This window comes from Macrotis lagotis, chromosome 4 (genome assembly GCF_037893015.1).
Source record: "Macrotis lagotis isolate mMagLag1 chromosome 4, bilby.v1.9.chrom.fasta, whole genome shotgun sequence".
NCBI classification, from domain to species: domain Eukaryota; kingdom Metazoa; phylum Chordata; class Mammalia; order Peramelemorphia; family Peramelidae; genus Macrotis; species Macrotis lagotis.
In genome coordinates this window covers 10,518,077-10,533,653 of record NC_133661.1, presented here as the reverse complement: position 1 = coordinate 10,533,653, position 15,577 = coordinate 10,518,077, and the positions used below count along the sequence as shown (strand labels likewise).

Genomic DNA, 15,577 nt, shown 5'->3' with positions numbered 1-15,577 from the left:
TTTTACAGATCGTAGCTGGGGCCAACTCAAGCTCTGCAGTGGCTGCTCTGGTTCACTTGGCTTTGCTTACAGGGTGGCTGCCTCTTTGGGGGAAGAGCCACTCGGGGGGAAGAGCCCTGGGCTTAGAGGCAGGGGCCTGGGTGCCAATTCTGCTTCTTCTCAGTGACTTTAAGTCAATCCCTGCCCTTTTGGGGTCTCATGGGGAAGATAGGCTAGATAAGTTCCAAGGGCCCCCTGATCCCAAATCTGAGGCCACAAGTGATGAGACCCTCCAGAGTCCTAGACCCCACCACACCCTGCTGATGCTTAGGAAGGCCTCACACAAACTTTTCAGATCCCCAAAGACCCTTCCAGTGATATCCTTGAGGAGTTAAAGATGGCAACCCTAGAAGTCAACATCAAATCCCTTGTCTCATGGAAGATTGGCCCCCTCCTTTTGGGTGAGGGATAGCAAGGTTGTTGAGGACAACCATAGGATGTAGAACAGGAAGGGGCCATCGAGATCACTTTACCCAACTTCTCAACTCCCTGTTGAGGAACCATGGTGAGATCCCGACGCTTCTACTTTCTCTCCGTAAGACCTTGGGCCAGTCACTTCCCTGCCATGGGCAGGGCTAGCTCTAGATCCCATGTCCCACTGTGAGTCGCTTCTGGAAGGGCTGGAATCTAGATCGACGAAGTCACGGCTCAGCGGAACAGAAGAGGTTGGATGACCTCTTATCCAAACAAGGCATCACCTAGACAAGGCTATGAATCAGATGACCACCCATCCTGCCAGACTGGTGAAGGCGCCAGGCCATTCGGGAGGCAGAAGTTTGTAGTCCCCTGCTGGGAGGCACCCCAGCCCGGGGGTTGGGGTGCTCTTGGCTAAGCAGCACAGTGTCTCAGTTCCCCAGGGCCCTAATCTACTCAAAGAATAGACATTTCATCAATAAATCAACAAGCATTGGTTAAACCCATTGCCAGTGCTGGGCATGGTGCTGGGCTCTGACAATTCAGGCTCAAAGAAGAAATATGATGCTAACTCCTTTTGCTTCTTCTACCCTCTCAGAAAGTATGACACAGCCCCTGCCCTCACAGAGCTTGCAATCTGGTCTGACACAGAATCCTGAGGGAAGGACACAGGATCTATCTGGGGTTAGTTGACTTAGCTGTGAATCCTGATTCAAACTTCATACGTAGGCTATTTTTTTTTTTACTTTCCTGGTCTCATCTGACCCATCTGCAGTCATTTAGCACACATGTGCAGAGCAATACTTTGGGTATGAGATAAGACAGGACCCCCTCCTGGAGATGCTCACAGCCTAGCAGGACAATGACCCACCAAATGGGAGCTTGTCACACTCTACACAAGGTGGCTGGGAGAGCTCCAAATTCTTAATTCTATGACCCTAATAAGAAGGCTGTCCAGGAAACCATGTGGAAGTGGAGGAACCTGGGAATTCTGCAAGAGAAAAGGTTTGTTTGCATTGTATTCATCCCATCATCTCCAGCTAGAAATGTCATAGGAAATCTATGCATGACATCACTAATGGAGAAATATGAAGGAACTCAGAAATTATCCCCTTATTTTAAGGAAAGTAAAACAAACCTCAAGAGTTCAGTTACTGGCCTAAGCTTGAACCTAAGTCCTCTGACCCATATCCAGCCCTGTTTCCCCAGTCTACTTTCCTCTGATATCTCTATCTTATATAAATTATCTCTTTCCCTTAGATTAGAGATCATAAAAGAAGATGTAAAACCTCAGGATTAATTGCAAACATCATTAGACAATATGGTAGCTGGTGTTCAGATGTTTTTCGATAGTATCCAACTGTTCATAATCCTATCTGGAGTCTTCTTGGCAAAGATGCTCCAATGGTTTGCCATTCCTTTCCCAGTTTGTTGTACAGGTGAGTAAACTGAGGCATGCAAGGTTAAGTGACTTGCCCAGGATCACATAGCTAATGTTTGAGGCCAGATTTGAACACAGGTCTTCATGAATCCAGGCTCAGCACTCTATCAGCTGTGCCACCTATCTGCCCAATATGATGGCCAATGATGATTGTAAACTCATTAAACACAGGGATTGTCTTTTGTCTTTTTTTGTATCCTCCAGCACTTAAAACAGTGTCTGATACACAGTAGGCACTTAATAAATGTTTATTAGTTGATTGATTGGTGGGTGAGTGAATTCTTTTCATCAAAATAAACCAATACACTTGAGTTATTCCCTCTGACCTATAGGAAAGTGTTTTGTTCTATCATGGTCAAGAATACCAGAATCCCTTTATCCAGCCATTGGCTTACCGTGTCTCCTTCTGTCTTCTTTGCCAAACCCTGTTCTTTGTCCACACCATGACCTCCAATCCCCTGACCCCTTGATTCTATCCCCAAGCTATCTCCCCCATACAAGCCATTCTTCTTTTTCCTCTTGGTGAACCAATTAAATTCTACATTGTCCTTCACTCTTGAATCCCTCACCTCTTATCCTCTCACCTGTCATAATTACAATTCTGCCCAACCAAGTCTCAGCCTTGGATTCCATTTTAGCCTGGATCTTCCAAGAAGAGATTGATGCCTCCGTCATCCCCACTCTCTCCCTCATTTTCAACCCATCCCTCTGTGCTGCTTCATTCTTTGCCCTCTATAAAATGTCCATGATTCCCCCATCCTCACAAACCCCTCACTTGACCCTTCCACCCCCACCATCATCTTAAGTTTCTTCTGTCCTTTATAGCTGAACTCCTCAAAAAAGGCATCTACAAGATGTGCCTTTACTTTCCCTCCTCTCACTCTCTTCTTAACCCATTTATTTCAGCTTCCAACTTTATCATCCCACTATCACTGCCCTTTCTAGGATGACCAATATATCTTAGCTGCCAAATTCAGTAACTCTTTTCTCAGTCCCCATTCTCATGACCTTTCTGGAGCCTAGAATACTGTTGACCACTCCCTCCTTCTTGATATTCTCTTCTCTCTAGGGTTTCAGGCCTCCCCCCTTCTCTTCCTGCCTCTCTGTTCCTGCTCTGTCTACCTTGCTAGGCCTTCCTGCAGATCATGCCTCTACTGTCAGGTGTCCAAGGTTCTCTCCTAAGCTCTCTTCTTTTCTCTCTCCATACTTCTTCACTTGGGGGAGCTCATCCATTCCAGTGGATTAATTACCATCTCTGTGCTGATGATTCCCAAATCTACTTTTCCTGGCTCAATGTCCCTGCTGACTTCCAATCTTGCATCTCCAACTCTAGACATCCCAAAGACACTATGTTTAAAACAGCACTCATTACCTTTCCCCCTAAATCCTCCCCTACTCCTACCTTCCCTGTTGTGATAGGAGGTAGAACTACCTCCCAGGCTCATAACTTATCAGTCATCTTGGATTCTTCACTATCTCTCATACAAACACCCCCTTTCCAAAATGGGGCCAAGGTCTGTGGCTATCTCTGTAGCATCATTTCAAAAAATTCCAAAATCTTCTCTCCTCTGACACAGCCCCTACTTTGGTCCAGGTCCTCATCACCTCATGCCTGGACTATGACAATAGCTGCTGGGGTGGGGGTGGGACTGCCTGCCCCAAGTCTCTCTTCTTTTTAGCCACCAAAATGACCATGTTTCCCTCTTATTTAATAAACTCCAATGGCTTCCTGTCACCTCCAGGAGCAACTATCAAACCCTCTGTAGTTCAGAGTCCTCTATAGCCTAGGCCCTCAAACCCCACCTTTCCATATTGTTATGTGTAATACACATTTCTCCCTCATGCCTACCACAACTCTTCAATCTAATGATGCTGACATCCTGGCTGTTCCACAAACAAGACCTTCCATCCCTTGGCTTCAGGAAGTTTCCTTGGCTGACCCCCATGCTTGGAATACTCTCCCTCTTCATCCCTGCCTATTGACTTTCCCTGGTTTCTTTAAACCTAACTAAAATCTCTTCTACACAGAAGCCTTTCCCAATCCATAATTCCATTGCCTTTCCCTGTCATCTCTTTCATATTTATCCTGTTTATAGATCACTTTGTATATATTTATTTGCATGTTGTCTCTTTCATTAGACTATAAGCTCCTTGCAGATAGGAACTGTCTTTTGCCTTTCTTTGCATCCCTAGTTCTTAGCACATAGCAGGTCCTTATTCAGTGTTTATTGACTACTGACCAAGGGTTTGGGTCCCAGCCTCCAGGCTACTAGAGACCCCACTGGCAGGGTCATCAGCACTGGACAGATCCCTCTGAGGTGACCTCCTGTCTACTCTGGATGCCTCATTACTATTTCAGTGTGTTAGAATGTAAAATGTGATGGATTCTGAGCCACTTTCTGGTAGTAAGCTTTTCCACTTTCTGGTAGTAAGACCTTGAGCTAGTCTCTGCCCCTCTCTGAGCCTGTTTCTTCTTTTTTTAAATTTTTTAAAATTTATTTGGGGGAATGGGGTTAAGTGACTTGTCCAAGGACACACAAGTAGGTAATTATTAAGTATCTGAGGCTGGATTTGAACTCAGGTCCTCCTGACTCCAGGGCCAGTGTTCTATCCACTGTGCCACCTAGCTGCCCCACCTCAGTTTCCTCTTGTCCACAATGAGGGGACTGGACTCACTGACCCTTAAGGTCTCTCCCCACCCCAGACCCTTAAGCTTATGACTGCACCAATGCTCCTCTGGGCAGACAAATGGGAAGGCAAAAAAGTACCAATGATGAGCCAGGTCCCGAGTTCACCATTTCTGCTGTCTTTATGCAGGACCACCTCTTACCATTCCAAACAGCTCAGCCAGCAGAAGGAAGAGCCTGCTTCTCCTTCCCCTTCCCAGGAATCCAAGCCCAGCTTTCCTGAACCCCACCCCACCCCATCAGGATGTTCTTCCCTTTTATAGGTTTCTATCCATGGCTGTTAGAGTTCTCATTTTCTCTCTTCCTAGCCCAGAGATGATGGAGTCCAGCTGCAGCCCCTCCCCTCCTCATCCTCTCCCCATTAGCCTTTCCCAGACCTGACAGCAGCATGAGGTCACCCCTGCTCCTCCTTTGCTTTCCATCCACTTCCTGCCCACTTGGGCAGCCACTCCCAGACCCCAAGGAGAAAAGAACAGCAGCTCTCTTTCAACCCTTGGAAGGCCTGTGTGGCCAGGAGGAAGCTCCCAGGAGAGATCAAAAACAATCGCTTCAACGCCTAGCACTGTCTGTACACACCCTGGTGAATGGTGTTGACAACGCTATCTTTGTCTCTGTTGACCAGGGCTCCGTGATTCTCCATCCAAAAGGGCCATTTGCAAAGTGGCTACCACAGACCAGGAAGGGCCAGCTGGGAGTCATCAAAGGACCCCCTTCAAGAGCCAGCAACAGGCTGGAGAAGCCTGCCCTAGAACCCAAGAACAAGTCCTCTCTGCTGCTTGTCATGGGCTGCTGACTCTGCAATGCATCTTTCTTGAGACCTCAAGAATGCTTCTAATGAAAATGAGCCGAGAAGCAAACTCCCTTGATGGTTCCCACAATTCCACAGGAAAATGGAAAGAAGAGCTGGGTGAAAATTTGTGGCTTGAAAGATGCCTATGAACGGAGATGATCCAGCTAACCCTCCACGGTTCCTCTCCACCTCCCCAACTGGAATGCTCTTGGCATGGGTTTCCGTTCCTTCTCTGTCAAAAGATGAAAGAGAATGGATGATCTCCAAGGTTCTTCCCAGCTTTAACTTGATTTAGTTTTTCTTTGATTTACCATTGGGACACCAGAACTCAGCAGTCAGGTTGGAAGTATTTGCTTCTAAGGGAAAACTGCTATAGTGCAGACAAACAACCTGACTCTCTCCTCTTCTTCAGAATATGTACTAAACCCTGATCTCTGACTTGGACAGGTGAGGCCAGTGGCAACGTGCCCTTCACTCTCCCCCACAGCCCAGGGTGGAGGCTAGGATGAGAGTTAGGAGAAGGATTAGGGTCTCCATTTAGAGACCCTTGTTGGGGCGGCCAGGTGGCGCAGTGGATAGAGCACCAGCCCTGGAGTCAGGAGGACCTGGGTTCAAATCCGACCTCAGACACTTAATAATTACCTAGCTATGTGGCCTTGGGCAAGCCACTTAACCCCATTGCCTTGCAAAAACCTAAAAAAAAAAAAGAGAGACCCTTGTCTCAGTCTTGTTCAGAAACTTTCACATTCAGAGCTAGATGGAACATGGAAAGTTAGCCAATTCCATCAGTTGATCATCCCATAAGCTATTCATTGGGCCTCTACCACGTTCTGGGTTAGGGACTGGGGACTCAAAATCAAAATGGAAACCATCCCTACCTTCATTTATTTGCAGCAGAGATAAATGAAAGAAAAAGAGAACTGAGTACCCCCAAAGGTCCCCCAAATACTAATTAGTATGGGTCCCTTCAGCCTTCAGTGCCAATTCCCTTTTCATGCTGATCCTGACAAATCACACATGTGGTGGGATCGTCTTCTGCGATGTCAATTTTCCATTTTCTTTGTTTTTCTTTGAGTAGCATCTTTATTTTTTATCCATCTATAGGCACATGTATATTTTTAAGTTACAAGATTCCCTTCCACTCTCCCTTCCCAACCCCCCCCAGTGGTGAACAGTCAAGTTAGCATTGTACATATGTATGTTTGACAAGCACGTTTACAGACGAGTCATTTTCCATACAAGGAATTAGGATTAAGGGAAAGAGATGCATAAGAGAAAATTTTTATAATATGTTCATCAGATTCTGAAGGGTTTTTTTTTATTTTGTTTTATTTTGTTTTTCTTCCTCTGGATGGGGACAATATTGTCCAGTCAGTGTAATAAGGTTGTCCTAACCCAATGGACTGCTGAGAGGAGCTGCTTCCATCAAGGTTCTCAACAATGTTATTGATGTGTACATTGTTCTCTTGGTTCTGCTCCTCTCACTCTGCATCAGATCCTGTAACTCATTCCATGCTTCTCTAAAGTCTGACCGTTGATGGTTTCTTATAGAATAGTATTCCATAGTATGCATGTACCATCACTTGTTTAGCCATTCCCCAATTGATGGGCATCCTCTCCTAATGACAGAGAGGCAGGTGGTACTATTGGAAGCAGGGCTGACTTAAAATGAAGAGTCTGGTTCAAATCTCTAGTTTTTCTTTATATATTTATATATGTGACCTATCCCGTGGTTTAGTCTGTGTCTTTGTGTATCTAGTGTTTGGCATACAAGGGTGTTTATGAAATGCTTGGTGACTGATTGACTAGTTATTTAACTAGAGGTAAGTCACTTCCTCTCTCTGAAACTTAGTTTCCTCATTTGTAAAATGGGGATATTTCCTGGGAGATGGGAGTTTTGATTTCTCTAGTTCTCATGAAATTGGCCTGAGGGGGTTTTTTTAGGGGTTTTTTTTTTTTTGCAAGGCAAACGGGGTTAAGTGGCTTGCCCAAGGCCACACAGCTAGGTCATTATTAAGTGTCTGAGATCAGATTTGAACCCAGGTACTCCTGAATCCAGGGCCAGTGCTTTATCCAGTACGCCACCTAGCTGTCCCCTGAGGGTTTTTTCTTGCTTAGTCCTGGGCTTGCCTCTAGTCCAAAGTGTCTCCATCCCTCCCCACCACCCCCACCACTATTTGACAGCAGAGGAAAAGCTATGTTGGTTTTGTTTTTGTAATTGGCCTCAATGAGGAGCCTGCAATTTACTGTAATCTTCCTATGGTTTTCTCATGGTCTCTTCCAGTCCTAAACCCTAGTCTCCATCCCATTTCCATGATTCCCAAAGGCTTACAAAATCCTTACTCCCCAATAACCCTGAGGTGGGGAGTGCTACTGCTACCATTTATAGAGAAGGAAACTGAGGCCTGGAGAGGGGATGGGCTTAGCCAGTAGCACCATGGGAGTAGAGAGATGGAGACTAGAGTCAATAAAAAGCATCCAGATACCACTTCCACCATTTGTTGACTTGCTCACTGTAAGCAAAGCTCTTAATTTTCCCAAGCTTCAGGCCTAGCACCCATCTCTCAGCTGAGATCTGGCTGCCCAGGACTGTCAATTGGCAAAGCAATGGGGAGGCAGGCAGATGTTTTGCCAACTCTGAAGGCTTCCCCAAGGGCAGGGGTGATCACAGGAGTCCATGTCCCAGCTGGTCCACAGCCCCCATCTCCACCTCTGGTCTGCAGATGAGCTGCTGAAGGGGAGATGAGGTTGGGAGGTCCACGGCTTTTCACCCAGGATGTGAGCCACAAGCATGGCTCCAAATTGTTGACAGAAAGAGCTTGTCTTCTCCCTCAAGCAAAAGCTCATCCTTTCCAGTCCATAAGCTGAGCCCAAAGAGCAGCAGAGAGTGAAAGGGGGCACATGGGGCACTGGGGTTCAAGGTCTGACATGCAACTGGAAGCTGACTGCCTTCAGCTTTGAAAAATGGTCTCATCTAATGGTCAGGGAGCAGGGAAGAAGAGAGAAGAAAGAGAAGAGGAGGGGGAAGGGGAGAGGAGGAGAGGAGAAAGGAAGAAGGGAGGGAGGGCGGGTAAGAAGGAATTAGGGAGGGAGGGCACCAATAAGGATTTGCTTCCAATGTCTCAAGCCTCTCCTGCTCTTAGAGAATACCACCTGTATTTAGAACATGGATGATCTTCTCCATGGAAGTATTCTCTCCAGCAGGGCAAAGGGTGACCAGCTTCTCTCCCTGTATAGTTCTTGGCCATGTTCTTCCAGCTGCCCTTCACAGAGGATCTTCATTGCACAGAAATCAGGTCCTGACTCTCCCACCTGGTCAGTAGTTTGCGTTTCCGAGGCCTTCTCAGTCTCACCTAGGGTTCATGGAAGCCTAATATATAGGGACTCATAGGTCTCTCATCACAGGAAATTTGCAGCTTGGCCTTTGTGGGAGCAAGCCCACCCCAGACTATTGGACCTGGTGATGTCTTCCGAGTCATCTCCCCCACCTTCTTCCCCCCAAATCCCCCCCCCCAGCAGCCCACTATCTTTGGAGACAGACGAAATGAAGCTTGTAGGCTTGGCGAGGGTCATCTTGTCTGGAGGAAGAGAGCACCCTGGCCTCGGTGCCTCCTGGAGATGACCACCCAATCCCCAGACACACAGAACCAGGACAGGGCCTTGCGGGATTGAACCAGGAGGCTTTATTTACATAGTAAAAGTAACAAGCAAATTCCTGAGAGAGGGGCTGCTCTAGTGCAAGTCAACTGGGAGAGCATGAGGCAGCCTTGGCGACCTGCAGGCGAGATGACCAAGAGCCATCCCAGCCCTCCCACGTGGGCCCGACTGGACCTTGGGCTCTGGTTTCTGTGGTTCTGAGTTTCCCCCAAGGGCTTTGTGACCATCACACCTCTCACTGTTCTCAAACATCAGAAACACGATTTGGCAAGGCACCGCTACAGCGCCAAGAAAAGCCGCTCTGGTCCGCCATGCTGCTCCTTGGGATGTGAAACCCCTGTGCCAAACAGACTTGGCCAGAATGTGAAGAACTACAAATACTTGACTTTGGGGTGGATTTTTTTCCATTTCTTTTCCTTTTAAAAAAAACAAAAGGATGCACTGGTGACTGATGCCAACACCAGCTCGAGGAGCCAGGTCACACCAGAGACCGGACAAACTGTGCATGTGAACATGTGGGTGTCCACCCTCTAGAGCTAGTCTGAGGTGCTGGGGCTCCAGACCCCAACTGAGCCGAGTGAAGCAGGGCTTTTGATTTATTTGGGAATGGTTAGCAACTGTCTTAAATATAAAACAATTTGCCACGCCCATACCTGCAACGTCCTCAAGTCAGAAAGTATTCCCAGAGGATGAGTAAAATGCAATAATACCTCACCGGGGTGGGGGATGTCAAATGGTGGTGCCCCCCAACTTTCTTTGTGCAAGTGGGGGATCTCAACATAACGCTCAATTTCTAACACAGTGTTTCCCAAAGCTGAGACCCATTGGCAACTTCAGGGTGGATTTTTTTATTCTTTATTATTATTTTCTTTTTTTATTTATATATACAAATTCACAAAAGTTTACCAACTACAAAAAATTTGTTTGAAAAGTAAGGCTTTTGAAAACTGAAAATTGGTACACAAATCCCAGACCAGGAATGCCCCAATGGCCCTGAAATCTCCGTTTCTGTCACTGTGGTTTGGATTCAAGATGGCAGACCCTCGGGTCGATGACCACGGCACCGGCTTTTTGAGTAAGGCAAAAGGGTTGTTGTCGTGTAAACTGGACGTGTATGTGATCTCCTGTGGCAGGCCTGGGGTCAGCCCCCTGGGGGAAAGAAACCCTTCTTCAGGTGTAGGGGGTGTATGTATATGAGCGTGTGTGTGAGTATGTGGGTAAGAAGCCCTTTGGAATTCCAAGTAGAGGATGCATAAAGGAGATGATGCCTCTTTAGCAGGGACCTCCCCCCAAAACCCACCAAGTTGTCTTGAGGTCTGCTTCTCCCAAGCTCCCTTAGGTGTTTGGAGGTGGGTTCGCCAAATTCCAGCTCTCTACCTTGACCAGGAGCTCTGGCTGGTGGTATTTGGGATAGTGGAGAACTGGTGTCCTTCAGAGAGAAGCCTTATCCCCCCATCTGAAATCCAAATTCCTCCCTCTGTTGGGAAGGAAAGGGAAAGGAAGATTTCACTAGCCATGGCCCTGCGACATCGCCACTGGTGACCAGGCAGGACAAGGACTTGCTGACGGGCTGTGTTCTAGAGGGTTCCTGGAAGGGCAGGGAAGGGACAGAGCGGCTGGGCTCAGGCCCAGGGGAGAGTGTCCCCGCTGGTACTGGGGGACACATGTAAGCCCAGCTGAGAGCTCTGAAAGGGGAGGGAGGGACAAGGGTGTTCTGGCAAATCCCTGGCCCTGGAGCTGGGGGTGGGGGTTGCTGCCCGGGTGGGACAGGCCAAGAGCTCCTTCCCCTTGCTTTGGAGGAAACCCTTTCATCAGCAGAGAACAAAAGAGCCCGGGCCATCGGCACCAGGGCATGCTCCGCTTCCTCGGGTTGGGTCTTTGATAAAACAGAAGGTGAGGCCCAGCACCAAGCCCCCGGCCGGGCAGGCACCCACACCTCCCCAGCCCTTCACCTGGGATATCCATCAGCCCAACGAGGGGCTTGTGGCAAGGTTCGTCTCGCCACTGTCCCATCCCCATCAGGGTCTCCAGCAGCTGAGGCTTTGCCAGGGCTTGGAGACAGCTTCCTGATTGCCATCGGACCTGAACACCCCAAAGGCAGAGCTGGGAGACCCTGAGAAGTGGCTTCTGGCAGAAGCTGACCTTTCTTCCGAACAGGGGAGGCCTTGTCCCAGCCCCGCCAGGCGGACCTCGATCCTTTGGCTTCCCCAGCATCTCTCCGGGTCCTTTTATAAAAATAACAATCCTCTGGACTTGCATTGCACTAATCCTTCACAAACAACCTTAAAGATGCCCAGATGCTCCCTAACATTGGAAAAGGGGACACTGGTTCTCACTTCCCAAAGACTAAGAAGGAAGAGGGAAGGGGAAAGGAGGCATGGGGGGGGGGGGGGTCCTGGGGCCAGTCCACCATCACCAGCCCACTGGCTCTCTGTACCTCCCTGGGCACAGCTAGGACCACCACCCTGGGACCCACTCAACCAAAGTGCCGCCAGAGGTACCGACATGAGTCAAAAAACTGGTCTCAATCTCTGCATGTTCCCCAGGTTTGAGAGGAAGACCCCTGGCACTTAACTGGGGAAAGGAGCTGGTCAGCCTCCAGTGGAAAGAGAGGAGCAGCAGAATGGCCCCCACGGTCCCTTCATCCTGGGGGAACAGGAGATTGGGGTGCGGTCAGCTGGGGATTCATGAAGAGAAAAGCCCCCACCTTCGGGGGTCTCACCTGCTGAATACTGAGAAGAAGGAAGGAGGGAGAGCAGACAGCATGAAGAGGGAGGGAGGAGGCAGAGGGGGGGAGGGCGAGCAAGGAGAAAAGCAGGAAGAAAAAGGGGGATGAAGAGGGGGAGGAGGAGGAGGAGGGAGGATGAAGAGGGGGAGAAAGAGGACCAGAGAAGAACTTGAGGATTTGAAAGACTGAGGCGGGGTGGAGTCTCCCCCCATCATTTCCTAACTGGATGGCCTTGGGCACGTGCTCCGGTCCCTGGGACCGGGGTCTCATTGCATCCAGGCCAGAACCTCTAGGGATCTCAGCGTTGCCATTTGTAAAATGGGAATAATAGCTGTATTTGTGTGCTGCCTCCACGATGCCAGGGCTGCAGGGCAGACAAGGGGGAGGCAGGCTCTGGAGTCCTGGCCTGACTAGCGGATGGGTCCAGTGTGAGAGAGCCAAGGAGACAAGAGGAGGGAAGAGGGCAGGGGAGAGAGGCAGAGACGAGAGCAGGGAGCGGTGCTTCCTATGGTGCGACCAGAGTGGGGGGCAGGTGGGGGGCGGCCGGCCGTGCGTGTGCAGGGGAGGACCAGAACTGGACAGCACTCCCCCAGCCAGATGCTCCCAGTCCTGGCTCCTGGGGCCAGCAGGGAAGGAGCACTGGTCCACCCCCAAGCTAGAATTCTCCCAGTTTTCTGGCTGAAGGGGGGCCTCCACCGAGTCTGGGGGCAGCCACACATGAAGGGAAATGTTTTGGGGTTCCCCCGGATGCTTGAATTTCCTGCCTGGCCTGGTCACCGCAGTCACCCCCGTGCAGGCTGGGAGTCACGGCAAGGCACAGTTGTTCAAGTCAGGACCCTCCTGCACCGCCGGCTCCTACGCTGGCTGGGGGGGGGGGGGCTCCCATCTGGCACCCCCTCCCAGCCTGAAGCAGCCAATTGCTTAAGGCTGTGACCAGCCCCCCCAGAATCCTGGAGGCCGGGCCATCTGCTGCCAGCACTGGGACAACTCGGGCATGGGGTGAATGGGCCCCCCCAGGACCTGCACAGCATCGAGGAACGTGCCAGGGACCCTCTGAAGACCCAGCCAGGGGCTTCCGAGAGCTTCTTGCCATGGCTGCCTAACGAGGGTCCGGGGCCTCTGACGGCCCTCCCTGACCCCGTGTGGCCCATTCTGAGACAAGAGCTGGGAGACTTGTTACAGACTGGACATCCCCAGGAGAAGAGCGGGGCTGGGCCCCACCCAGCCCCCCACCTTCCCCTTCAGATCCCTGCATGCATCCCAAAAGGGGCCTTCCTCCAGGGCCTGAGAGAGACCCCCAAGCCTGCGGGGCTGGGGATATCCGGTCACTCTTGTTTTCAAGTCCCAGGAGGATATGAAGAGGAAAATGAGCTGCTCTATGGCTACAGTAGTCGGCCAGGACTCCAAGGGAGGAGATGCCAGGCATACCTGAAGACGTTTGGCGAGAGGTTCCCCGCTCTGGGGGCTGCTGGTCAAGGAGAGACCTGGCGTGGCCAGGACGGGAGGGGCCACTCCGGAGTAAGGCCACCCCCCATCGAAGCCCAGGGCCATCAAAGCCCAGGGGCATAGGAGCCCAGGGCCACGGCCGGCTCCCATGCAGATGGGAGGTGAGTCACGTCTTTGTCCTCCCCTAGTTGTTCTCTATCTGTTCAATGTCCAATTCGCCGTCCAAGGGGAAGATGCCAGCCCCAGCCAGGTCCCCGCTCCGCCAGGCCGAGGCCCGCTCCTCTTCCCGCCGGCCGCCGCTCTCCGACTCCTCAAAGGCCAGCTCTTCTTTGCCACTTGGACACTCTTCAGCCACGGGAGGAGGGTCCGGCCCAGGGGTCCCCGCAGGCCCCCCGCCCTCTGTGCTGGTGGAGGCAGAGAGCAAGGCTGTCCAGGACTTGGGGTCATTCACCCCGGCAGCAAAGGGGCTCTGCCGGCAGCAGTCATCCCCCGGGGTGCTAAGGCAGCTGAGGCTGTTGAAGGTTTGACAGTTCTGCAAGACAAGAACAAAGAAATGGGGGGTGCTGCAGAGGCAACACCCCGACCCCACCCCACTCCCCACCGTGGAAGGGAGCTGGCCAGTGTGCCATGAGCCACTGGGCCCACTGGGGAGGGGGCACCATGGATGACAGCCATGTCTGGGCCTGAACACACACCAACAGATGGTATCAGGGACACTGGCCCTTCTCAAACCCTTCTCCACCCCATAGCCATGTCTGCTCCTCAGAGGCCCCATCAAGGCCCCACTGTCATCCAGGATGGCTCCGAATTTCAGGCTGGATTAACCCAGTGGTAAAGCTAGCTTCCAGGCCTGCCTTGGAGACCAATCAATCAATCCATCAACTCATCAATCAACACGCATTTAGTATTCTCCCTGGGTCTGGTGATGGGTTGGGGGGGGGCAGTTGGGGAGACAACGGATCCACAGACACATAATAGAGACACAAGTTGCCGTGGGCCGGGAAAGGCCTCACTCCCCACCACTGACCCTCAGTCCTCATCTGTGAAACGGGGGCCTCTCATTCTAGTGAGGACCAAATGAGCTTGCCCATGGGAAGACACTTGCCACAGAGGACACGTGACCTCCAGATGACAGGGGACAGACAACATGAACTTCCTGCTCAGGACAGATGCGTTAGATTATCACTTTGCAAATTATATGACCAAAGGATGATGGTCCAGGCTTTGAGTTTCCTGCTGAGAACAATTTTCCCATCGGCCTGTATAGGAGGCCACTGGCCCCTCTCTTAAATACCCCAATGTTGGGAGCCACCAGCGCCATCTCTTCTTTGGCAGGAGATGCTCCCTGGTCTCTTGCTGCCATCCATGGGGAGGTCTTGCCAGCCACTTTCCTTGAGAACAAAACGTCTTTGTCCCCCTTGAGCCCAGAGCCTGGGGGTCTTTGAAGCCCCAGAGGTCCAGAGGGAAAGGCCAGAGCTCTTTCACCTCTGACCTCCATCATCTCACTGTCCCTCTAGGGGAAACCCCAGGTTTCTCTCAGAAGCTGGGGTGAACTAGGGAATTCCAACAGCTCCTGACCCTCTGGGAGCCCCACTCCTCCTCCAGGATGGAGGCAGAGCCCCACTTTGTAGACAGGACCTCACCGGAACCTCCCCCAACCCCTAGAGGCAGAGCTGAGAAGGCAAGAGGAGGGTGAGTGACTCCCCCAGGGTCACACAGCTCCAAGTGTAAGAGGCTAAATTTGAACCTGGGTCTTCCTGACTGCAGGTCCAGGGATGATGTACATGGCCCGGGGCCTCTAATGCAGAGAAGTCAGAGCCACAACCCAGCCAGGCCTCGAAACCTGGTCAGGTCACTGGAAACACACAGAAATGGGGTCTTGTGGGCCTGAGCATGTGGAGGGCTGCCTGCTTCTTGGTCTGTCCCAGATCCCCAACCTCCAGCCCCACTTCTCCTACCTGGGGCCCCCAAATTCAGAAGTCATCCCCATGGACTGACCTCACTTAGGAGTTTTTCAATCCCAAGTCTCCTGAGTAGTATAACTTTGCAATATTCCTACAACACCAAATGGTGTATGTATCTTTGTATGAGGGAATAGTATTTAAATAAGAGATTAATAGAGTTGTACCCATCTCCTAGAAAAAGACAATGCAGGGAGAAATGCCCTTTACCTCCAGAGTTTGCAGAAATCAACCCTTCATCTGGGGAACCTCAAGATTTCATTCTGCTAACCAAATAATCTCTAAAGACACCAGAATTGAGGAAGCGTTAGAACTGCCTCCTAGCAGGCTGGCATCCCCAGAACCTAATGCCTAGAAAACTTCTGAGAAGCATCCACTGAAACAGATCTCCTCCACGTGAGTGTTCTGACGCAC

The 15,577-nt window shown here is 50.7% G+C and overlaps 1 protein-coding gene across 2 annotated transcripts in view; it reads right to left on the bottom strand.

Moving 5' to 3' along the window:
• Nucleotides 1–8,950: 8,950 nt before the first annotated feature.
• Nucleotides 8,951–15,577, bottom strand: part of FAM53B (family with sequence similarity 53 member B) — a 64,473-nt gene continuing 57,846 nt past the window's right edge. For both annotated transcript variants that reach the window (XM_074232222.1, XM_074232223.1), the window contains exon 4: nt 8,951–13,734. In XM_074232222.1, coding sequence (XP_074088323.1) covers nt 13,387–13,734 — 348 coding nt within the window. In that variant the 3' untranslated portion in view covers nt 8,951–13,386. The remainder of the gene's footprint in view (nt 13,735–15,577) is intronic.